The sequence below is a fragment of the Antedon mediterranea genome, chromosome 10 (genome assembly GCF_964355755.1).
Source record: "Antedon mediterranea chromosome 10, ecAntMedi1.1, whole genome shotgun sequence".
In the NCBI taxonomy this organism is placed as follows: domain Eukaryota; kingdom Metazoa; phylum Echinodermata; class Crinoidea; order Comatulida; family Antedonidae; genus Antedon; species Antedon mediterranea.
In genome coordinates, this window is record NC_092679.1 from 5,359,714 (window position 1) to 5,386,045 (window position 26,332).

A 26,332-nucleotide genomic window follows, 5' to 3' on the forward strand; every position below is an offset into this window, starting at 1 on the left:
TATTGATTCATGTTATATAATATGGGTCGAAGGCCAAATTACGAAATAAAGAAAGAAAGAAAGAAAATCACTATTACAAACGACCAAATGTGTGGATTATAAATAAAAAATAAATTTGTAAACAAATAAAAATACGTGAAATAATAAATTGTTTGATTCAAATTGTCCATATTATTCTTTTAAATGTAGGCCTTCAGCTTAGATTACTATTAGCGTTTAAAGTTGTTAACTGTACTATTTCTTTTAATTTGTGTTTAAATCTGACAAACAAACCTCTTGAGCCAATAGGGCCTAGCATTTGGCTTATTATTATTATTATATTATATATATTATAATTAATATTGTACAAATAATAAAACGTTATATTTTGCATTGCTCATTCAATTTAATGTTTAAATAATTTGCATAACAAACAATTCTGTATGTGCACTACTACTAGGTTCTGTATTACACACACACAGCCTGTGTACAAGACTAAGTTTGTTTCAATACGATGTGATGTCGATTGAGGGCGACATTTTAAATTAAGTCATGGGTAAGAAGTACGATTTAGTCTATGGAAAGTGTCGTATTTGTTGCCATGGTAAAATATTATCAGAAATGTAAATGAAAACTGTAGACTAAGAGGGCAGCAGATACATTATAAAATAAAATCACAACAATATTGTAAAATGGATTACTCGCAACTACTTCTTCTATTCAATACAAAGTACAATTTAGGTTAGAGTATCATGTGATTTAAGCGCTACTTGTGGTAGTCCTATCTTATATTTTTCAAAATTTTTTATAAACCTTAATCATAAACTCACCACTAGGCACTTTAAACAAATAAACAAACTTTACCATATACTGTGAAATAATTAATGCATTTAACGTCAAATGCATTACCAAAATAAATCGGCTTTCTCTACTCGAATTTTGACCTTTAACTTAAAGATCAACATTTGAGTAGAGTTAAAGGTCAAAATTCGAGTAGAGAAAGCTGATTTATTTTGGTCGTGTTGTTGTCATATTTGTTAATGAAGTTTTTATATTTTGTTGTATTATATTATATTATGAGAAAATAAAATATTTACACACATGTGACTTTGATATGTCACCAAAGTCGATTCAGTGTTGGGAGTTCTGTTTGAAAAAAACATTACTTATCTGATGTAGACCTACGTTTTGAATGAGAGAATGTACCGTTACATCTTGATGATCAAATTAATTGAACATCAACAACTGTTTGAAATATTTGGGATTTGGGATTGGGATTTGGGATTGGCAAATAATATATTTCGTAATTTTAACATAATTGCCATAGAGGTCGCTATTTACTAATTATAATAATAATGTTACAAAATTACAAATTTTACAATAAATGATAGCATTATTATAGCTATTCGTCTATATAATCAAGAGCTTGAAAAATGTTGTTTTACAAACAAAAAAAAACATTGAAATAAATAACAAGGCCATATACATGGCTGGCCAAGCCGCGTGTTTGAGTTAGTGTTTACCGACTGACTGACCAACCAACCGATTTACACAGTGAGCTAGTGGCGTTTGCACGCGACTAAAAACACTGAATAATTATCGATCAGAACCCCAAAGTTTCATAATAATTATAACAGATAATCTAATCCACCCGCGCGGCAAAAATAAACAAAAAAACTGCTATGCTTCTATTTAATCATTCAAATGTATTGGTGATGATCGGTACCGTAGGCTATCGGTAACTATAAAAAAAAATGTTTACAGCTTACGCCACAAATAATAATAGGGACTTTAAGAAGCACGGCGGACGACGAATATCCTGTGTTCGCTAGAGCGTAAAATAATATACAGTCCGCCGGCATATAATACCGTTTTATTCGTTAAGCACCCTTGAGCAAAGTGTAGTAGTATATTTCTCCAATTACCTACCATGTCTCGTGGCGCGGGGCCCTTTTGAATCGGTTGGCTCTGGTGATACAGACGACGGAATTTCACGCTAAGCTCCGCCCACTTTGTTAAAGCTCACCGTCCGTCCTATATGCTTCCCGTCGTGTTTCGTAAAGTCCCTATTACCAATGACGGAGGGACCACCGTATACAAAACATAGTGTAACAGTATATCTGTATCATAAAACACTCAACCTGTATCACTATTAGGCCTATGAAATTCAGTTGTTCAGTTACTTACAAAAACTGTACTTCTTGGATCGGATGTATTGTAGGTATAGAAAAACCAGAGTGGTTTCAGATTTTATTTACTGTACCGGCTGTTTGTGGGAAATTTAAATTATGAACGCGCCACCACCAGAACAGCGAAAACAGAACGGAATTTGTTCAAAATTATAATATGCATGCCAATCAGATAAACAATTTTATCCAGAAATTAATTGTTTTTATATTGCATAGTTTACTGTTTATATAATTGTCTACAAGCCGATTTAGTTATTTAAATATTTAATCTAAATGTGAATAATAATTGTTGCAATTGCCTGACACTCATGTAAACTACCAGGACGCCACCTATAAACTTTTCTTCTACTTCGTACTTTATTGTGTACAAGTTAGGGTTTGTTTAGTTTCAATGCAACCAACAATTTAATATTAATATCGACTACTTCAGTATCTGACTATGGAAAGAAAAAATAAGGAATTATAGAAATATAATAAAACAAAAAAATAAGATTTTTTTTTTCAATAATGCTTACTTCAATTCTAAAATTGATCATGTTTACATGGGTCTCTTCATATAAAATCCAAAGGTAAAACACTGAAAAATTGACAGTGTTGGCATGGTAACAATGGCTGGATCATGAAAATACAAATGAAATAAGCAAAACGCTTATAAAAGCCAGAAAGAGGAAGGATAGTATAGATACGCTCTACCTAAAGTGTTGTGTCATAGTAGGCCTATGTTTTTCTAAAAGAGGTGAAACATTCAGGATGCCAATTTTCTAGGAATATGTTTGTTCTATGACGTCATCAAACATGCATAGATGTTTTAGAATGTGATACAGTACCACCACATGGATATTAATTTATTTAACAAATCATCAGTTAAATTCATTTTTATTATCTTGGCCTAACACATAGCTTGACATTTTCTAGTCAAGGATAAAAATATTAAACGCCAAAAAAAAAAACAGTAGGCCTAAAATTAAATCAGGGAGGTGAATTTACCTCCCTGCCTAAATCATCAAGAGCCACCATCCACAGTCCGATGATAAAGATGATTGTTGCTGTGTGATTCTGACGTCATGACAGCTAATATGATAACTAAGTTACGGCGATTAGTTTGATAATTGACTTTTACTAAATTTACACTAGCCAACTGTTTTGGCACGTCAGAATTAAAAACAATTCATCCAGTGTTAAAAAGACCTGACCACCACCGGTTCCTCACAGCTTGTCATGGCCACCACCACGCCTACAACATTAACATTTTGAGGGACCTTCTTGATGTTAGCGTCTTCGAGAACTGGACAAACATAATCCAACCTAAATCAAACTTGAAAATATTCAATGTGTTTCCTTCCTTTTACAGACCGATTTTATTTTTTAAATCGTCACATATTACTTCTTATTAAATAAGACATAATAATGTTTTAGAATGTAGATAAGATTGTACTGTATAAACCAAACAAGAGGGTTATAAAATTTGTCTCCGATTCGGGGTACACCACACGAAGATAAACATCCTTTTCCGATCCCCAAAACAGATGGTTTAGTTTATCAGCTTCAGGACTTTGTATCAACCAATCAGAATCGTTCGTCTGGTAGCTTGCTATGCGACGGGTCGTGCTTAATGCCTATCACAGCCCTGTGAATAGCTACTCACCAATCTTGACAACGCATTAGGAATTTCTTCTGACCCGCATTCGCTGTGTCCGTTGCAATATTATCCGCACTCGTCTTCTCTTACCAACTATGGATTCCCAAATTGAGAACGTCGACACGGAATTGGAAACCACGATAAATACTGGGGAGTCGGATATCAACCGTGGCCATCAGAACCATAGCCTGCTGCCCCACAATTCGTTATTAAACAATATCGACAACACTCGGTCGGCGACAATTGTCGGATCGTTTACGGATGAAGATGTGAAAGCGTCGCTCGTCAGCTTTTCTCCGGAGCAAGTCGTATGTGTTTGTGAGGCCTTACGTCAAGAAGGGAACGTCGATCGTTTAGCTCGTTTTTTATTTTCTCTACCTGCAGATAATGCGCTTCAACGTCATGAACTGGTCCTCAGAGCTCGTGCGTTTGTTGCTTTTCGACAAAGTAGGTACAAAGAGCTGTATACAATTCTACAGAGCTTCCATTACAGCCCAGCCCTGCATGTTGAACTTCAAGATCTGTGGTATCGCGCACATTACAAAGAAGCAGAGGTTGCTAGGGGGCGTGCCTTGGGGGCTGTTGACAAATATCGAATTCGGCGAAAATATCCCCTTCCTCGAACCATCTGGGACGGTGAAGAGACTGTCTATTGCTTTAAAGAGAAATCAAGAGCTATGCTGAAAGATTGTTACAAACAAAATAAATATCCATCACCAGATGAAAAGAGGAATTTAGCCAAACTGACAGGTCTTACTCTGACCCAGGTTAGTAACTGGTTCAAGAATAGACGGCAAAGAGACAGAGCACCAGCAAGAAGGTAAATTACTTGAAATTTTTTTAAAATTTAACATACAAAAAAAGAGGGATATGACCGGTTGGGCCGCCGACAAGTTGAGCCGCCGGTAATTTCTATGAAACGCCCAGTGCGTCTTTTACGACATTTCGCGTAGTGATAGAGGGGTGTCCTAGTACATAAGTTCATGGTCTTTAGGTTTATTGTGTCATGAAAATAAATAATAATTACATACTACAATTGTGTTGGTTTGAACCGCCATAACAACACAGCAAAGGAAAGTCATATTTAATAATTTAATTGTTTTTAATCTTTCAAATTCTTTCAAGTGCAGTGCACTCCATAATATTTTTCTCGCGTAAAATCATGTTGTCTCTCAGGACTAATAGAGTATTGATACTCTTCGAATGAGGTTAAATAATAATTATTTTTTATCTACTATCTTTTAATATCATATTTTATTGAATTTTACAATGTTAATACACAAAATATTTTACTAAAAAACGGTGGTTTTATGCAATTATTTTACCGAAAAATGGAGTAGGCCTAGTTCATACAACTGCCGCCTAAGGGGGCAACATGTTTACGTCATTTTTGGCTAAAAACGATCATTTTCGGTCATGTTTTAGGCCTTATATTTTGGAATCTACAAGTCAGATATTCATAATTATTTCTCTTTAATTATAATATTTAATAATATATACTAAAAACCGTGATATATAAACTTTGGAATATACATCGTTATATCTAATAATTAATATAAATAGAACTTCTATTAAATAGAAACGAGCACCGGCGAAAGTAAGCATTTGGCGTTTCATAGAAAATAACGTTTTTCTGGCGGCGGCTCAACTTGTCGGCGGCTCAACTTGGCCTAATCCAAAAAAAGAGACTGTGACATGTGGTGCAAACTGGTCCACATGAGGGGGGAGGGGATTAAAAATGTATGTAATGTGTTTAATAATAATTTATTTGGAAGCTACAGTTTTGAAACAGTGGCACACTTCTTGAATGAAGGTACGTCCAGAGTAAAGTAAAATAAATGTTAGAGAAAAAAAGTGATTTATGATTCTATAGCTTAGACCATCATGGAGGAATTATTATAAAGTGCAGCAGCACCAGAACTTCTTAGTAAGACATTACTACGCTACCAATATTAAGAATTTATTATGGTGATTTTTATATTATAAAGTTTTTTTACAAATAAATATATTACTGTATTTGGAAAGAAATAGAACTGTATTTTTTGTGATAATATTAAAGATGTATTGTCCCCCTGAAAAAATAATAATGTAACATAATAATTATTCACCAAAAATTAGATCGAAAAAAAAATGTATTTACCTGAAAAAAATGTAATTCAAAGCAAAAAATGGTCAAATTGGCTGCCAGCCAATGGATTTTTGGTTGAATTTAACCATTTATTTTGTCATTTTACAAGTGAAAACATTATTTTTGGGTTTCTTTTTTTCTATGGAAGTGATTAATTTATCAAAACTACAAAATAACATATATTCAAAGTCTGATTTAATTATTCTAAATGTTTCATGTTTTTGGGGGACAATACATCTTTAATGTACGATACAGACTAGTGTCGTTCAATGCGTTAATAATTTGATTGACAGATCTACTAACAAATTGTTTATTCTCATTATCATTTCTTAATTGTTATATTCAGCTAGTGAATATACAATTAACTCTGTCTGGAACGACCCATGTTTATTTTATAGTTTGTTTATTCCCAATTAAAGTTATCTTCATCGCGTCTTTCCTTCCTTTGCCGGTTGTTTATTTGCTAATCTGTACTGTACTTAAAACTTTATTACTAAAAACCTATTTAGTTTCCTGCATTTATAAAACCACAACACATTGTATTTATTGGAAAACAATCGGAAGTTATAGTAAGGGTATTCAGTTTCCCAGTGACTACCTTTTATATCATACATTTATTATATTTATGTACTATTTCCAGGACAATTACTTGATTAAAATTCTTGGATGTCCTAAACATTCATACTTACACGATACTGCAGTTCTGAACAAAGTTAAACAAAGATCACAGCTAAATTTTTCCATTTCAAATTCTGCTTCTAACAATTCTTATTTGGAGTTTTAATTTAAAAAATAACCCAGACTTGCCTGAAAAATACATTTACAATTGTAACAATTTTATCAATTATGGTCACAGATTCCTATAATGAAATACATTGGCATGGCTCGGTTATCAGAACTATTGAATGGAGCTATGCAATTAAAATAGCTTCATAATCTCTGTAAAAAGAAGTATTAACAAGTACGTAATATAAAGATGTTTTTCCATGCTATATTATCATGGAGCTATCTAATTTATAGGTCCATGCTATTATAAATAGGCTTTTGTTTATCCAATAATACGTAACAATTATTACGTAATAATACAATAAAGAGGAAATGTCGACACAAGTCTACAGTTAGTGGCCAGGGTATATATTAATAATTATACCTCCATCCATGGTATAATAGCGCAGTACATACATTTTGTAGAATGTATTTAAATACCAGATATTAAATTATTAATTAACTTATACCAACTGGCATTTTTTTCCAACCCTCCTTAAAATGAAGTTTGAATAAAATACATATAAAGTTTTTGCATTGAAAAACATTCATTCATACGACATACAACATACTTTATCATCTCCATAAGAAGAAATTACAGTAGCTTGTAAAACAACAAGGTAAGACATGACATAAAAACTAGTTCTAGATACATCGACTTATGTATGTTATTAAAATTGGCCTATTGCATAAAAAAGGCACGATTATAACAAGTCACAAGTCCAAAACATTCATTAATACTAGTTCTAGATACATCGACTCATGTACTGTTATTAAAATTGGCCTATTGTATAAAAAGGCACGATGATAACAAGTTACAAGTCCAAAACATTCATTAATACTAGTTCTAGATACATCGACTCATGTACTGTTATTAAAATTGGCCTATTGCATAAAAAAGGCACGATGATAACAAGTCGTAAGTCCAAAACATTCATTAATAGTAATACTAGTTCTAGATACATCGACTCATGTACTGTTATTAAAATTGGCCTATTGCATAAAAAAGGCACGATAATAACAAGTCACAGGTCCAAAACATTCATTAATACTAGTTCTAGATACATCGACTCATGTACTGTTATTAAAATTGGCCTATTGCATAAAAAAGGCACGATGATAACAAGTCATAAGTCCAATTAAACTTGCTCTGATTAATACCAGCTGTTGACGATGTCGAACGCTTTCAGACTTTGTGATAAATCACTTTGCGGACCAACTTGCACTTTCACCTCGCATTCACCAAACAATCAATCATACTAGTAAATAAGGTATTCTTCAACACTAAATTAAAATACGAAAGTTTAACCTAATTTGTTAAATTATAATAAAATTATTATGATCGTATAAATATATTATACTTCGTGTTTTTATTCTGATTCACTGGGTTGCCTTCAAATTGATTGGAGGTCGGTAAAAGTCCACTCGATAGTGGATTACATTACTATTACTATTTGTAATGTTTTGGGGACTTCTTATTAAAAACAAGAAGATATCCTCCGCAAAACATGCAAAACAAAGATAAATACATAGTTTAAGAAAATGTTTTCTTTATAAATATGTATTTATTCATAGACAATTCCAGACAATAAACTAATTCCTTATGATGAATCATTTTGTTCCTTTATTTTCTTTTAATATTATGGTTTTATTTATTTAATTTGAAATTTAAATAGAGAAGGTAACATTCTCTGAACCATCTGCTATCCAAGAGTCCTCTCTTAAAATATAACAACTATACTTAAATTTAAATTAAACTCCAAACAATATAAGATATAAAAAAAAATTTATCAGATAAATTTTTTTTTTTCGATCTAATTTTGGTCAGAGTGAATAACTATCATGTATAAATTTAAAATGGCATTCAACAACATATATATCTTTGTACTGTAACACATGATTAATTAAAAAAAATATCCATTAATTATCCAAAAACAATAGGTTATAAACACAATAGGGTAAGCAAGCGCTAAAGCATCATTTATTGTACAGGTAACATTAAGAGTAGCTAGTTCAATCAATATTAATTTTTGCTGCAATGGGTTAAAAAAAATCAAGAAAAAAAAATTAATTATTTTATTTCGAAATTAATTATGTCTTGTTCTCAGTTATTTTTTTTATAAACATGATTAATGTTTGTTTATCCACATGACCTTGTGTCCTACGGGACACTACACACATTTATATAAACAAATTTTTATGGTAAAGTGGATGCATTTGAAGTGGTTATGCAGGGAGTTGGGGTTATGATCACAATTTGATTAGGTAGACTTTTTTTTTTATTGTACAGACAGTATTAAGTTTGTGTATATTTTGTATATCGGTCGAGTGCCACTGCTATAAAAGTGTAAACTCCAAATAAATTATTATTATTTCGTTTATCATTAATGTTTACATTTGTAATTTCAAATACAGTAATTAAAACATGGAACATCATCGTGTCTGTTGCTATGATACCGCATAAACAACTTTTCACTGATAAAACAATGTTTGGATTAAACCATTCATTTGTCCACGTTTAACTCTAAAAAACGCTCATAAAATATGTTTGTGTGTTTTAGGGTTTTATACGCGCTACCATACAACAAATCACAAATCTGTGCGCGTTTCTTGTTTTTTAACGTTGTGTACAGTTGTTAAAGAAATACTTATAAGGACATGTAGACACTAACACAATAACAAACCATCTTTTCATAAACAGACAAAAATGGAAGACGGAAAACTTTAAGAAAAAGTATAATTTTAGTGTATTGGTGATTTGAATGGAGAAAATATTTAGTTATAACATACGATTAAATCATCTACTAGTACTAGGACCACGTGTTTTGATACACAGTAATGACTCATCAATCAGTTTATTTAAATTTACTGTTTAAGTATACTTCCTATATCTGCAAATACAAATACAAAACTATTGTGTTGGTCGCTTATTAAAAGCATAATAAAAACACAAACTGTACAGTACATGTATTACCGATCACCATCGAGTTGTTTAACCTCAAGGCGTACTACCAGCCACACATTCCTATACCGGTTAGGCGTGTTATTATTGAATATCATTCCAGTACACAGACTATACGATTTATTATTTTGTTATTCCTAGCGAGATATTAAAAATAGGCCTAATTGTACTGTCCTTCTAAATTAATAATAAAATAACAATTTTAAATATCATATAATATTTACCATACCATTGTTTATACTTAAATTACAATATTTGCAAATTTAGGCCTATTATTATACTAATAAAACGTTATTCTATAAATTAAAACAAAAATTGAATAGAACAGGGGAAAATCATAATGGCAAAATTTTTCCTACATTCTAGGAGTTTTATCAGGAGATAATCTATATTATTTTGACAACTCTTCTAACATGACTACAGTGCTGATTTTGGAAGAAACATATTGTACGAGGAAAGACGCTCCATAAATTTACATTTTTCATTCATTTTTTTTCATTTTTCATGAATTACACCAAGAAATACCTGCAGAAATTAAGTTCATGCATATCTTGTAGAAATGACAAACTCAGATCTAGGAACATTTACGCATTGAATTCCAAAGCGAGCATTGTTTTATGACGTCAATGTTCCTTTACTTTGTGCAACTCCTTATGATTGATTTTTTTTTACCACCACAAGTGAAATATCCTCAATATATTCTCTCATACACTGTCCTTAGATTTTAGCTTTGTTTTGGGACTTTCCACAATGATGAGAATCTCCTCAATTAAGATGTCGTTTTTGAGATGTGACATGTCTTTCCGGCTAATGGATTGTTAAGCCTAATTAAGGTTACTATAGATAATGGTAAAGAAAGGGAGTGCTGATTGTATGCAGTACCGTACCGTATACTGGCACAATTAACTAGCGCCATGATTGATACATTATAATATCCATAATCACTGTAAACCTAATTATTCAAGTTTTGTCATTTAAGAAACGGACGTTTTTAGGACACCCACGACTTTGTTATTAGCCATCGGCTATATAGACCACCACACCTGGTCATTTTAACGCACCATAGTTTAAACTTGTCGCATCTCTTAAAATACGTTATGTATATAGAAATCAATAAGCGGTTACAAAAATCATTAGTTCTAATCACACGGGAAAAAAACTTCTAACATTTTGAAGTTCATCCATGGCTTTTTACATGGCTTTAAGAATGGCTTTCATTTAACTGTAGGTAAACGCGTTTAACTGTAGGTAAACACGTTTTGATGAACACATTTTGCGTCGTATAGATCCAATAGAGCAAAACTGAGTAATAAATAATAATACAAATAGGTCATTCTTATATAGCGCATATAAGCAAGCTCTCAAACTAGTTTGAAAAAAAGTGTGATGAGCCCAAATATGGTAGTGATATTGCTTAAATAATTATGGTTACGTATTGATATGACATTATCATGTCCATATATGGGCAAATCACATTTTTTATAGAGTTGACAGAGCTTTAAAATAACAAAAACTGTACTATTAATATTTTGATTTGAATTACTGGCTGTTCATTTAAATATTCGTTTCAAAATTTCTAACATTTTTGTTTTTTTTATAATAGTGATATGGAACACAATATGACTAATAATATGGAATCACCGGAAATAGGCCCAGAAGGAAAATTCATGCCAAATGGTAATGGACTGTCAAGCCCACCCATGGACGTTGGTGGCACACCCTCTGCAATCTCCTTGACAACTAAAGACACAAAATGTACTGTAATCAAAACAGAATTTGATTCAGACACACCGGCGGACGAATCTTGGCAGCACCATCTTGGCAGTAACAAACATACAAACCAACAAATAACATCACCAGTTTTTCCCGTCGCAGTTGTAGCAAGTGACAACGGACCTTACTTCCAAAACTCTGGACTTTTTATGAATCCGTCCTTACTTAGTTCCGCATTGGCGTTCTCCTCAATGAACACAACTGCGGCACAAGCATTTATGTCCACGATGGCTGCCAACGCCGCGTTTACAAATACACCGCTTCCAGTACCAGCTACAACTGGTTCAACACATGCATCTACAGGTCTTCTTCCAATCTCGTTTCCAGCCGCCGTCCCAGCAAATTCTGCAGCGGTTACCAACAACGCGACCACTGAGTCCCCACAAGCACTGAACATCAGTAACTCAACGTTGACAACATTGACAACAGTAACACCTCTTTTGACATCTGCTGCTGTTAGCTCAATCTCTCCAATTACGCACACGACTAACGCTCTGCCAACTATCTCCACCTTGACGATGCCTCAACCAGTGTCGGTTGGTTCTTTAGTATCGCAGTAACCAAAGATGTCATACAGATGCCGGCTCATCTGTCCATTGCTGTAAATTATATAAGTAGAGGCCTATGATGGAAAACGCTTCACGTCACGTCCATTTTTTTCACACAAAAAATACACTGTTAGTGTTATCGATATGCGACTTTTAACTAAATTAATATGCAACTTAGAAATGTACAGTTAATATTTGTATTGAACATTTTGTATTGAATAGGCCTATGCAATGTTTAATGTTTTAAAGTTTACTTTTGTTAATGTTTTAAACTAACAGTAATTACTACGCAAGTACGACACAATATTAACACATTTAGTTCATAATGTTATCTGTAAAGTACATGATTTTATATTGTTAAACGATAAATAGGACCTTTTATTTCTTAATACTAAAGCACATTCGTTGTTGTTATTTTACGAGCGTTATGTTAAAATTAAATTTAAAATAGAATGAAGCTATTATGCAATACTTTAGACACATTCCAACATGGTGTACATGACGTAGGAAAGATTGACACGATGTGTCACCGAGTGTGCGCATTACTGATACAGTATTACTTTGGTCAGGTTTTTCTTTTAGAAGATTTTGCCTTTTCCTGAAAACTAAGACAAGTGTGGCCGTGGGGAATAATAATTTAATACAGGTATTGTACTGTATTGGAATATTTGGTGCATTTTTGTAAATTTAATTTTATGAAAAGTTGGATGAAATGGAAACTATAGATTATTTTATACGATTTAGTGTATATATTACCATAGAGATTATAATATCTCTATGATATTACTTATCACAACTAGGTCTACAACTGCAATGCATTTATGTTGATAATGTTTATAAATACTATACCATCGGTTGTCATACAATTTCAATTGAATGTTTTGACAGCAGACAGTTTCATTTTACGTTGACATTTGCGAAGTTATATTCTTTTGTTTCCTTAAAAGATTGATGTCAAAGGTCGCAATAAAATTAAAAGTATTGTTTTGCTTGGGATAAATGATAAGTACCATATCGATAAATAAGGCGGCCCTCAAACTAACAAATATATATTAACACGTCAATAGCGAACTTTAAAGCATGGTTTCTACTAGAAACAAACGCAACGACGTATGCGCAACAATACAAGTGAGTTGACCAATCACAATCGACAGTCCAGATGATCCATCTTGTTTTGAGATTACAGCGCCGACGCACTTACGTCATTGCGTTGCGTCCTAGTGGGAGCCTAGATTGAGGTCCATGGAGGAAATTTCCTCCATGGTCAAACATATAACTTTGGATTTGTCAGCTTCAGAAATTACACACTTTCTAAAGTCTATATTACCCATGTTTGAGTAACCCACATTCTGTAAAATAGTTTTTGTGTAATATTTTTCTATTTAAATTTTTCAATATGATCGCCTTACTGTTATTATTATTATTACAGTATTAGATTAGTATCACATCTTTTTAAACTCTTTTCGCCTATTGTTTTAGTAGGTAATTTTATATATAATACAGTATAAACAAAATAGGTAAAATGCTAGACTATCGTTGAGCGACAATAGAAAAAAAAATTGTAACAAATTGATTAAATTAAGTTGTAGATTTTTATATTGTAGTTAATCGTTTTAATTCCTTGTGCAAGAAATAAGTGTGCTCACACACGATCATAAACATTGTGCTTATATATCGCTTATTAGTACGATGACTTTATTTCATCAGTCAGACACAATGATGACACATTCGACAAACTCCTCGGAATGAGACACAATGAAACCGTTCGACAAACTCCTTGGAATGCATTAAATACGTTGACCAAGTGGTGTTATACAGGTTCATTCATGATTAAAACCGCGTCGTATATTTTATAAGGACCTCTACTATCAATGGGCCTATGTATGTATAGTACAATGTTAAATGCCACTTACATAGATCTGCGTATGATGAGCCTAATTAACATGCATGTCATAAAAGTAATATTGAAGATATTTAGCCTTCAAAATTTCAATATCATTTCTCAAGGATTAATTACCCTTTATCAAACAGAAGAGTTCGAGTTTAGTTATGTTTTTTTTACGGTTTACTATATTTATTTCAGCATTTTGTCTTCCGTTAAAACAATTTACCGGGTTAAATCTCGAAAATCGGAGCCGAATTAATGAAAAAAGATAAATTAATATTACCTATACTTTTTCTCAACTACAGTATTACATTAGACAAAGAGAAAGAGGAGATGATATCTGCATCTGGATGGAGGCCCGTATCTAAAACCTATCTAAAATTTAATAATGTTGTTAGAAGAACAACAGTAATATAACAGCGATTCAATATGACGTAAAGTATAAAACGACTTTTTTGTTGGAAATATATATACAGTAATCTAGTAGAAAAAAAGAATTTCAATTATTTTCGATTTGAATGTATTAAATGCATTGTTGGGTCCCGAAAGTGCCTCTTAAATAGGAGTTAAATTTTATTTTATTATACAGAAAAATACAGCATTCGATCAACTATTTCAACTCATGTAAACAATTCAGAGTTTCAATCACAATCACAAAGAAAAATCAATTATTTTATCATTTTTGCACGAAGACGAAATTAAACCAAAGGGCATTACCTAAAACAAGGAACGGTATTGTTTGTTAACTCGCTCAGTACGTCATCACCGAATGTTTGACCCCGAAGGAACGCGGAAACACGAAGTAGAAAATATCACGTCGATTAAATCATATTATAAATAAAGAAGTCATAGTATTAAATAATGTAATAGCCTAGTAGGCCTGATCTAGTACCTCTATTAGTTTAAAGGGATTTGAATTTTCAACAGATAAAAAATTACTGCTTGAATATTGAAATTTAATAGAAATCTAATTAATGTCTCGTTTAGATCGTAATATAGTATTTGATACCAATAGTGGAGACCTACAATCATGGGCCTACATCCGTATACAGTGTATGTGTAATGTAGGGTGTATAGCCGGTACAAAAATGCAATCAATGAAATCATGAGTATTGGTACAGTAAAATATTGTCTTGCTTATACGGGTCTATACTATCTTTGGAATTGTGATTAGAGTGCTTGGTTATTTATAGAACATTCCTGAACCACGGGATTCTCTCCTTTTAAATTCAATTGTTCCTATTACGGGTACATACATCCTATTCAACAATGAAGGGAAGTACAGTAAATACAACATATTACAGTATAATTTATTTATAGTATGAACTAGTTCAGTGAACAGAAACTAGATTGCTTTCTTTTGAACATTACAAAATTCTGCTATACCATGAATTCCTCCATTTTCAACTTCGAGGAAGTTTTAAAAATGTTCATAAAAACACCTGTCAGATGACGCAGTGTTTGACATTTACATGTTTTATACAGTATATGAAAATAGATCATGAAGCTCATATATGGCAGGATGTACACCCTACTACTGTACCACATTTTCCGTAATAACAATTTCCGGTATTACTTCAGTAATGGGTTGTTCAAAAGTATAGAGCACAGGTTGTTCAACCTAAGTCGGTTATATAGATCTTAGACAATGCTAAATGATTGTATGAAAGTGACATTCAATCTCTCCTTTTGACATAAGGAGAAACTAGATAACATGATATTTCAATGTTAAGATAAGTTTTCAAGTATAATCTACAAATTCCTTTTATGGACAAGAAACAACAGACTAACGAGAAATAGGATAACTTAATTAAGAATGAAATTAATGAAAGATTATATATAAATGAAGCTATTGTTATGTTTAAAATTATGAACAGCCTTGCACCTCCATATTTATAAAATAAGTTTAATATCGAAAACAATTAATATAATATTAGAACTAAGCCAAATTGAATACAGTAGTAACAAAAACAAACTACAAAAAACGTAGCTTATCATAGAGGTCCCAAGGTTTGGAATGAGCTAAATGAAGACTTTTTTTGTTAGTAAGTGTATCACGGTTTCATTTTATTTTATTGTAATTGTTTTATTATCTGCTTTGATAGTCATTAGGTCTTTTTACATTTTGGGTGGGGGGGTGTTTTCTTTTGAGCACGGCCTTACGGAAAAACAACTTTCAGTTGAGTTAAGTATCTGTGAGTATCGCTGAATTACTGCAAACGGCAGTGTCAAACACAGAATAACCAATCAAAAAATCGGTACAGGTTTCCAATAACTTAAAAAACAAGGTCATATACATTGCTGTAGTCGCGTGCTCAAGTTAGTGTTTACCGACCAACCGACCGAACATAGTGAGCTGTAGAGTTTAAAAAGTTTATTTGAAGCTTTACTTGTGAATTAGTGTCCAAATTGTAGCGGAAAAATGGAAGAAGAAAAAGTAACCACTAACACCTTCCAGAACGTCTCAATCGAAGGATGTGGTAAAGCGCTTATCGTCTACGTTTTTTTTTATATTTGAATCACAAATGACTGGAAAACAATCGATAAAACTAGCGGTGAAACAATCATACTGGCAAAATGTTGAGTGAAACCGCTGAGTATAATCTCCGACATAAATGTTACGGAACACTTGATAAACGAGTATTGTCGAATGAATGAATGCGTACATTTTCAGAGGCGAATATCGTGGATGATCACGAAGGATTTAAACACTGATTCCTCCGTGAGTGGTTCCACTAGAGAGCAACCATGGTAGATTAGAAATGAATTTGATTCTTCCATATGGCTTGATCCACCAGAGAGCAATATTATGACGAATAGAGTTGTTTCCACCAGAGGTGAAGCATTGTGAGAAAACAATCTATACTACACAACAATTACAATAACTGCTTTGTCAATCCACGGAGAAATAACTTATTCCTCCATGCTATATCATTCTGCACTGGCAGAATGACTCAAAACGAAGAAGAGTTGTGTTTACTACTACGTTTAGGTGATGTGTGGACTAGTTTATACAAACACAACATAAATACTGTACATCTATGGGATTGCAAGGGTATCAATCAACATTGGAGTGGAGTTGTGGCTTGGCTATCACTCCCAGGGTCCTGGTTTCAAATCCCGTCACATGTCGGGATTTTTTCTAAGGACAAAATTACAACTCCACTCACAAAGACTTGTAATAAGACTTTGTTTATGTAGAGTGTCTTGTGAACCTCTGAGGGTCCCTAATAATCACCAATTGCTAGATGGATCACCCTCAATAAATATGGTCAAAACATACGCTTAATATACTGTGAAACCCGTAAAACAACTAAATAATACTGTACTGCAACAAACATTATACTGCATATCAATGAATATGTTTGATACAGTGATCCTCAAACGGATCTTTTATTTTGTTCTTCAGCAATGACACTGACAATATGCATCATACCAGACATATGCCATTATGGAATAGTTTGTTAATTGTTATTTAACATTAACATGTCTGTACAAGTTAAATTGTATGGAGAAATACTGATTTTTTTACAATTAAAAAAAAAAAAAATCAGATGATGGTATTCATAATTGAAATACCGAACATAAGTAACAAATCTGAAATATAGAGTACACAATACCTACCCACCACTGCATCTCCAATCCACATAATTTTAGATATTGATTCATATACAAACTACTCATACAGTATTCATATGACAACACCCTCCTCACCACTGTCACAAAGACCACACCCTCTTCACCAGTCACAAAGACCACACCCTCTTCACCAGTCACAAAGACCAGACCCTCTTCGCCACTGTCAGAAAGACCACACCCTCCACACCACTGCCACAAAGACCACACCCTCCTCACCACTGCCACAAAGACCACCCCCTCCTCACCACTGTCACAAAGAACACATCCTCTTCACCACTGTCACAAAGACACTACATTACCTACACACATATACAATATTTAATACATAAAACTGTAAAAGAAAATGGCTATGCTATTATTAACACATATGGAAGCTCCAATTGGCTTAAAAATGTAACCTCCCAAAATCTCCAAATCTCAATAGTTGAATAGGGAAGCTTGAAAGGGTTTAGCGATAATCACGATGATGATGTCGATGATGATGTGATCGTGGTGAATGGGAACGTGATCTCGTTCGTGATCTTGAACGTCTTCTTGCTGGGGAGTTTCTGGATTCACGACGTCCTGCAACAAAAATTTAGTTCTATTTTACCAAATATGGAATTTTAGAAAACTATTTGTAACACATTTTCTGAAACCTTTCTGATATTATTAAAACTATATTATTCAAATTTGTTTTTATTCATCTTTATTTTTCATGTTTTGTGACGAAATACATTTTAAAATAAACTTACTTCGTCTTCTTTCATAGGAATCATCAGAATCTCTTCTACTATGACCGTGGTCATCATCCCACTCTCGATCCCGTCGTTCTCGTTCAACCCTTCGCATTTGTCTTGCACGTTCTCTCAAATCATCTTCACGACTCTATAAAACAAATTCAGAAATATTTACTTCCAGGAATTGCTCCCACTTAAATCCTGGGTTCAATCCAGACCTTGTGTCAGGGTTGAAACTCTAGGCCTCAAATGAGACATAATTGTAAGCACATAAATTATAGTTTATCCATCTTGTAATAGACAAATTTATCGCTGTTGAAAGCATATAAAATAAAAAATTTATAAATAATGTTAAACTAAATACTACTAAAATGGAAAAAGTATAATTTTTCTTCCAAAACTACCATGTCAATGTCATCAATAAATATTTTCCCTTCAATGGAAATAAATAATATATAAGAAATAATACAATATCATAGCAAACAAGACATTTAGCTTAGATTTAAATAAAAAAACACCTACTTACAATTTGAGCTTGGAGCTTTTCCTCTTTCTTCAACACTTCCTTCTTTTTATCAGTTTTATCTATAAATAATAAATCAAAAACAAAACATGTTATTTCTGCTTTATTTCCTGAAACCTCTATTCAGGAAATAAGTTAAGTGTCCTTTAACCCTGCCACTTATTATGAAAAAAACAATCCAAGATGCATCATATAAATCTAGAAGTGGTAAGTGGCAGCCAATCACAGGATAGCCAGGCAGGATGTTGACAACACTTTGTGATATCATTTTTCAATGAAATCATACCAAAATCAGATAGGCCAGAATTAGAACCACTTTCAGGGCGAGAGGTCACGCCCATTCCCTACAATTTGTGATGTTTTGTAGAAATGCATATATATTACTTTAAAAACATTAAACCAGGTTGTTCCTTGTCTTAAATGTACGTTTTATGGTAAATTATGATAAAAAGGCAGAAACAATGCACTACCTAAGTAGCTTGCGGTGAATTTCCTCTCGTGAGCTGTCTTTAGGCATAGCCTAGCTAGGCTTAGTTTTGTAGGCCCAGCTGGTAAACTAAATCAGTAACGATACGAACATCGTATGCTAGCTAAAGGCCTAGCCCGACATTGTATAGTAGCTGCATTAATTGTGTTTCTGTTTTTACATTGATTCAGAAGTGTGTTATTTTATTTTTAATCTATTTTTTTGTTTGATTTGTAAAAGCTTACGTTGTTTATTTAGTGCCCTCTGCATCATCATCTTCATTCTATCCTTTGCCGTGAGGGGTTTCTGAAGATCAAACAAAACTATCATTTTAAACTCAATGAAAACTATAAAATGATGTCTAGCAAATGTTAAATATGTTGTGACTGACATATAAACATTTTTTTTTAAACAAAGAGTGTTATCATTGAACAATAACAAAAAGACAGGATTGAAAGGAAAACCAAGTTGTAGTATGTATTGTACTTAAAAAGTAATGTCATTTAAAGAAACTGAATTTATTAATAAAATAATCAATACTGACTTTGTCTGCAGAACCTGGTGGCAATTTTGGTTTTGGCGTTTCTCTGAAAAATCAAAATGAATATTTAGACCACAATATATGGCCATTTACAGTTTTATGGATTTAAAACGGACTACCGTATGTATACAATATAAGCAAATTAAATATCTGAAAAAACTTGTCGAATAACTGTCAAAAGGAACTATTTGTTACTTTCATTGGGAAAAATGTGAATTGGTGTATATGTGTGTCCCTCTCCAGAAAACCTTTCCTGATTGAACCATTTAAATCCTCTATGCTACCTTTAATACATATGAGGACCACATAAAGATAACCCCAGTTATACCCTAAAGATGTCATAACAAATATTGTATACATCTTCCATTTTGGCCTAAATATTTTCCACAGATTTATACTGTGAATGTAGGAATGAAAATATAACATAAATTGACAGCCACAGAACAAATTCTAAATCAGCCTGTGAAATACTGTATATTAATTAATAAATTTAATCAGGGAATCTTTGAGAATGAGAAAAAGCTGCACCAACAAATATTTAAATTTTTATATAAAGACAACCAAGACAGAGTAATAATCTTCTTAGTCGTATACAATTCTGTGTTCTCTACATACTTTTTAAGTTTCATAACCTGAGTGGGTGTCACTGGTTCTAGACTCCTTGAGCGTGATCTAGAAGAAGCCGAATCTGAACTTGATGACCTCCTACGTTGGCCTGTCGCTGAGCGGTCACGCGATCGTGATCGACTATGTCTATTATGTACTGGTGGAAGTGCTCTTGCCCTATCAAAGAAACGCTTTCCTTGAGGCCGATTATGTTCACTTGAACTACTGCTAGAAGCCCGATGTCTATGCTGAAAATACTTTCCAACGCGTTTTGGTGAACGAGATCGAGAATGTGATCGGGAACGTGAACTAGACCTGGAGCTAGAGCGGGAGAAAGACTGAGATTTTCGTCGCTTATCACGTCGTGGTGATGAAGAAGATGAACTTGATGATGATGACCGCTGTGAATGTTTCCTACAATGTAAATATACGACTTACAATTAATTGGATAACAAATCTATGGATAAAATAAATGTATTTTTTTGATGTATTAAATTAATTTCATTTTATAATTTTCAAACACTTTACACTTACAGACTTAATCTGTGAACAAAATGCAAGTCAGCCAAATATTGGGCAAGATTAGAGAAAACATAAATTGGCCAAATATTGGATAAGCTGTCATATGAAGACCAAATATGGAAAAATACTGTATTTTACGATAAATACCCTTAAACAGAAAATATACAAAGTCCAAAATACAATATTGTGTATACATGTACTTACAAACTACTAAAGTTCAGTAATATATTAATATTACGATAAATTTACTCAAAAACAACAATGCCATTGGTAACAGTGCCTCCTGATAAATTAGCAAAAAGCTAAATCAAGACTTACTAAACAGCCATTGAAAATCTATCAATACAGTACTCAGCATCAATCACACAAAAATAAAATTTGACCTATGACCTGAGTAGAATACCTATAATTTTATCATCCACCATAAACAATTTCTCATCACATCAGTATCTTGTAAAACATGAAAAAACATAGAAAACCGACCAGACTTTACTGTGTGTATCTGAATTTGATTTGTTCTTTTCCTCAATTTTGGCAGCATCTTCTTCACCCCCAAAGCTGGTAATGAACGTTACTTTGCCGGAATCTTCCGGAGTGCTTGAGCGACTACCGGAAGATGATCTCCTTCCATGACTTGGGTATGGATCGTATGTAGGACTATCTCGACGTGCATAGCTGTAAAAAAACAAACAAAAATAGAATACGCCTGAATTAATTGAAAGTTTGATGGGTAACCTTGTAGCCAAAGTAGTATATACTGTATTTCTGTCTTTTTTAATGCACAAAACATTATAAAAAGGTATTTGGTATGTCTAAATTACCTGGGTGGACTAGGCACTTTTTTCTCTCGAAGACGTTTTTCAATATATGCCCTCCTTTCCCTTCTTGATTTACGTCCCTGGAAAAAAAATAAAAAAATAAATTAAAACAAATCTGCACACGACAAAAGTGAATTGATTTGGCTTGTTGATGTTCATCGAACATGAACTGAAATACTGTACTGTAGAGGGGGCTACACTCGTGTATGGTCAAAATTATTAGCTGTGAATTAAGAGTAATATTCTGTACATTATGCCACAGGGGTCACTCAGAGTAACACAGATATTTTTATCTTCATTTATTTATATAGCATCACAAGAATAACTATCATTAATTCATTGGACAAGTTTCCTATATCCTTTTATAAATGACTAGTGAAGCTCATTAATGTGGTCTAATGGTGGGTATAGGAAACCTGCTATTTCCTCTGTATAATTAAACTATTGTTTTATATAATACTTATATTTAGCCTATTGATAAGATGCCCTTACTGTATTACATTAATAAGTGGTAAATACCGGAGGAAAAATTTTTACTTCCTCTTGTAAGAGAAGGGATAATCACAAATGCTTTCAATTTGGGATGAACGAAGACCTAGTTACAAACTAGGTTAAGTCAATCGATGTGTCATAGGTCGTTGCCTAGACCTAGAGAACACCAAAGCCATGTTAAAGGGCCTGTTTCTGCTGCATAAAAATAACCGGTTTAAAACGCTGTGACTAAATTCATTTTCCATTTTCTTGGGAGCAGAAACAGGACAATTCTGTGGTAACCGGTTAAAAGACAGCGCAAAATAACCAGTTAAAAACAGAAAACCATATTATCGCTGAGCAATTTTTAGCTGCAATACGAAATAACGGTTATTTGATTGACAGCTGCTGACTTTGAGTCAACTACACTGCAGTAACGTTTGGATTAACTGCCAGGACCAAAAATTGAGCAGAAATGCAGTCGAAACAAAAATTACATTTTTGAAATAATAGGTTTATTCTGCGCTCTTCAGCAGAAACAGACCCAATGCGTTTAGTGAGTAAGCATTTTGCAACATCTCTGCATGCGTACAACGAAGTAAAAAGAAATGAATGTGACAATCCCTGTACTGGTTTATCTTTATTTTCACTTATATATAATGTATATCACAAACAAACAAACAAACAAACAAACAAACAAACAAACAATAAGTAAAAATAAAGATGAACAAGTACAGTACATTACAGAATTGGCCATCTAGAGGTCAATCTGTTTGATGTTAGATCGTCATAACTTCTGAAGAAGCTGTCCGATCAGGACAGCGAAACTGTCAAGGTTAGTTTATATACTAATTGTTGGTTTGAAAAAAGAACATTTCCAATAAATTATCACTACAAACCAGATGAACATTTTCAATCATATATTGTGTATGTCATTGTATTTTTATGAGAGCGCTTGTGCCTTTCATGAATTTTTTGCAAGGAACAAATAAATCTGAATCAACATGTTTCTTGCAGTGATTGGGGTCACATATTTCTAGTACCCAGGTAATTTTGGTGACAACTTACGGAATACATTGCTCTCTCTTCTTCCTCTGCTTTTGCCTTCTTTAAGTTTTCAGCTTCTTCTTTCTCTTTTTGTAATAATCTAACAACAAAATAAATGCAACATTTTAAAATGGTTAGTAGAGCAAATATAAAGAACAAGTAGCCATTAGTAGCTATATTACCACTAAAAATTATAACTTTTCCATACAATAGCACTAATACTAAATATCATGTGATACGTAATTAACCAATCAAATGATAATACTATGAAATCTACTTACTGAGTGAATTGCTTTGCCGCTAGGCCATATTTTTCCCCAACTTGATTTACTAAAACCACCTGTTCGGGATTAAGTTCATCTATATCTAAATTTACATTATCTGAAAATAAATTGAAATTATTTAAATTTGAAAGCTCTGGTCTCTTCCTCATTTTTTTTTCACTGAAAGGAAATAAATAAATTATATCTATGAAAGCTATGTTTGTGTAGTACTTTTTAGTATATTAATATTTACCTATTTCCAGGTCACTAAGACTATCATCTGTGTCGTCGTCATCATCATCAGTATCATTTGCCTCTTCCACTGCGTTGCCACCTGTACTGTCTTCATAGCTAAACCCTATTGCTGCTTTCTTTGTAGTTAATAACCTTTTGAGTAAAAGAGACATTATATTTATTACATTGGGGTATTTTCTACTGGTGGAGTACATTTTATATTTATTACATTGTAGTCATTTCTATGGGTTGAGTACATTTTATATTTAAAGTATTACATTGAGGTATTTTTTACTGTGACAGCAATAATTTATTTAAATATTTTATAAGCGATACTTTTCTATATTGAACAGCTGCATCTAAATTTTGCACTTAAAAAGTCTTACTTCTTTGATTTGTCTGCTTCATGCTTATTTTGTAATTCTGGAAACATTTCATCTATATAGATTTGTTGAAGACATTGCTCTTCCGAGTCTGAAAAACAAGGCAATGATAATTTAGCTAATTTACAATAAATTATATTCCTCAAGTCTATAATCTCCTAAGCGACCTGGACCAGGTCAGATAAAACTCAAAGTTAAACAGGTTTGTTGCAATGTACACTACAGAGTAAGGGTGTGTGGCGCAGTGTGTTGGACATTGGATTACTGATCATGAGATCGCGGTTCGAATCCAACTCTGCCGCATTGCTTGTATCCATAGGCAAGATACTTTACTTACATTTGCCTCTCTCCATCCAGGTGTATAAATGGGTACCCGGTTGATCAAGACACAATTTTGCTTCGATTACGTGTTTGATGCAAAAAAAAACGGGGTAATAATGTTCAGCGCTTAGAGGTTTCACAACATCAGGCGCTATATAATTCCTGGATATTATTAATATTAAAGAAAGAAAGATCCATATTGCCACCACTATAGAGTGTATTATATTATTCAGAGCAGAGTCAATCAAATATGAACAAATACACTATATATCCCTGCTATACTTACTTCCTTTATAGTCATTTTGTACCAACACTCTGAATCTCTCATAGTTACATTTACGTTCCTCTTTCTCCACTTCTGGTGGCAATAGTAGATGTCCTATACCGGAATATTCCGGTATTATATCAAGGTGCGCCCTCACATCGAACCTGTCAATCATGTTGGTCTTTTGTCCTTGCCAAGGCATCCTATGTTGTAAATAATATACATAAATAAATTATACATTTATATTTGCATTCAAAGAAAAATAAAGTCAGAATCAGTATAAAAGCAATATTGCCCATTAAAATACCAGTCTGAAACGCTTTAAAAAAAAACAAAAATGCCACTTGACATTGTTGTACAGGCCAGACAAATGAAAAAATAGTTCCTAGGAGAAGTCCTTCAGCATTGGTATTAAATGTAATGTTTTTTACAGTGTATTTTTGTACATTGGATTGGGTTTTGAGCAAGTTTCATTCTTACATTGTGGCAGGACTTTCTGCTGCATGATATACGGCTGGATCAAGGTGGATTTTACATGCACGTCCATGAATTTGCAGAAACTGAGCTGGGTCAAGTTTCTGAAATGAAAAATGATTTAACCAATTCATTAACTACATACATACAGTATATCAATATTTAAATAATTTGTATTTAGGGTAGGTCTATACATTATTTAATTAATGCAATGCACTGTATGCCTAGCTAGGCCAATTACTAGAGAGAGTAGTAGGCCTCTAGGCCTACATACAAGCCTAGTTATCTTTAATGAAGTGGTACTAGTAGGCATAGGGCCTACATAGAGGGGCTTACCTCTAGACCTAGTCCTAGAAGGCTAGTAATTAAATGTCAGACAGAGATAGCAGACTATAATGGAAGTGGCTAGCTATAGAATTAGGACCTAGGTAGGCCTAGTTTAGACAAAGTTTAGGGCTAGCCTAGGCCTTACTTCCTGGGCCTAACTAGCCAGCTTAATTTAGGCCTACTTAATAGCTAGGCTAGGAAGGCTGGACTAGGCCTAGACTAGCTAGGCTGGCCCTTGGGATTAACCGGCCTAGCTAGGCCTACCTAGCTAGTAGTAGTAGGCCGAGCTAGAGGTTTGGCCTAGGCCTAGCCAAGCCAGCCTAGAGTAGTGGTAGGCCTACTCGGCCTACACTAAACAGTAGGGCCTGGCTCTAGTCTAGCTAGGCCTGGCCCTACCTAGCTAGGCCTAGCCTAGGTAGGTCTAGCTAGGCTAGTAGTAGGCCCCTACCTAGGTAGGGCTAGGCTAGAGTATTTTTTAAGTTAAAAAAACAGTTTAGGCCTAACTCACAATCGTTTCATAGTATTCTCTTCTTCTTTCCGCTCTTTTTTTAAAATCAACCATCATCCCCCGAATTTTTTTCTCTTGTTTTCTTGCTTCGTGCCACATTTTGATTCATTACAATAAACAATACAGTATACAAAAATTCTAGGCCTACTAACCAGAGGATTTGCATGCGCCTGCTGCAGTACTTCGATGGCCGCGGCGGTGGTAGGTGTGGACGACACGCGACGTGTTACGGTTGAATGATTTCTTTCTCTTGTAAATGAAAAGCGACTTCAAAACATCAGCGATGAAATACGCTCGCCTTATGGTTTGAAAACCATTTTCATGATATTTCTCATCG

General features: G+C 33.4%; 2 protein-coding genes across 2 annotated transcripts; one reads left to right on the forward strand and one right to left on the reverse strand.

Moving 5' to 3' along the window:
* Window positions 1-3,801: 3,801 nt before the first annotated feature.
* On the forward strand, window positions 3,802-13,562 carry LOC140060234 (uncharacterized). The gene is made up of 2 exons (XM_072106359.1): window positions 3,802-4,627; window positions 11,266-13,562. The coding sequence occupies exons 1-2, from the start codon at window positions 3,903-3,905 to the stop codon at window positions 11,993-11,995; spliced, it is 1,455 nt and encodes a 484-aa protein (XP_071962460.1). The 5' UTR covers window positions 3,802-3,902; the 3' UTR covers window positions 11,996-13,562.
* A 3,647-nt stretch (window positions 13,563-17,209) lies between these two features.
* Window positions 17,210-26,298, reverse strand: LOC140060231 (CLK4-associating serine/arginine rich protein-like). Its single transcript, XM_072106355.1, has 15 exons — window positions 25,996-26,298; window positions 25,167-25,264; window positions 24,708-24,889; window positions 24,104-24,191; window positions 23,737-23,870; window positions 23,502-23,601; window positions 23,242-23,320; window positions 21,706-21,782; window positions 21,368-21,559; window positions 20,372-20,776; window positions 19,760-19,802; window positions 19,461-19,521; window positions 18,753-18,811; window positions 18,242-18,374; window positions 17,210-18,071 (listed from the first exon to the last, which is right to left on the reverse strand). The coding sequence occupies exons 1-15, from the start codon at window positions 26,092-26,094 to the stop codon at window positions 17,956-17,958; spliced, it is 1,866 nt and encodes a 621-aa protein (XP_071962456.1). The 5' UTR covers window positions 26,095-26,298; the 3' UTR covers window positions 17,210-17,955.
* Between the last annotated feature and the right edge of the window lie 34 nt (window positions 26,299-26,332).

Excerpts from the sequence above, each read along its gene's own strand:
- LOC140060231 (XM_072106355.1), bottom strand. The coding sequence starts at position 26,094 with ATGTGGCACGAAGCAAGAAAACAAGAGAAAAAAATTCGGGGGATGATG. Across the intron at positions 23,871-24,103 it reads GAAGCAGACAAATCAAAGAA|GTTATTAACTACAAAGAAAG; the intron begins GTAAGACTTTTT and ends TTTACTCAAAAG. Across the intron at positions 21,783-23,241 it reads AAGAGAGAGCAATGTATTCC|GGACGTAAATCAAGAAGGGA; the intron begins GTAAGTTGTCAC and ends TTTTTTTTCCAG.
- LOC140060234 (XM_072106359.1), top strand. The coding sequence starts at position 3,903 with ATGGATTCCCAAATTGAGAACGTCGACACGGAATTGGAAACCACGATA. Across the intron at positions 4,628-11,265 it reads GACAGAGCACCAGCAAGAAG|TGATATGGAACACAATATGA; the intron begins GTAAATTACTTG and ends TTTTTATAATAG.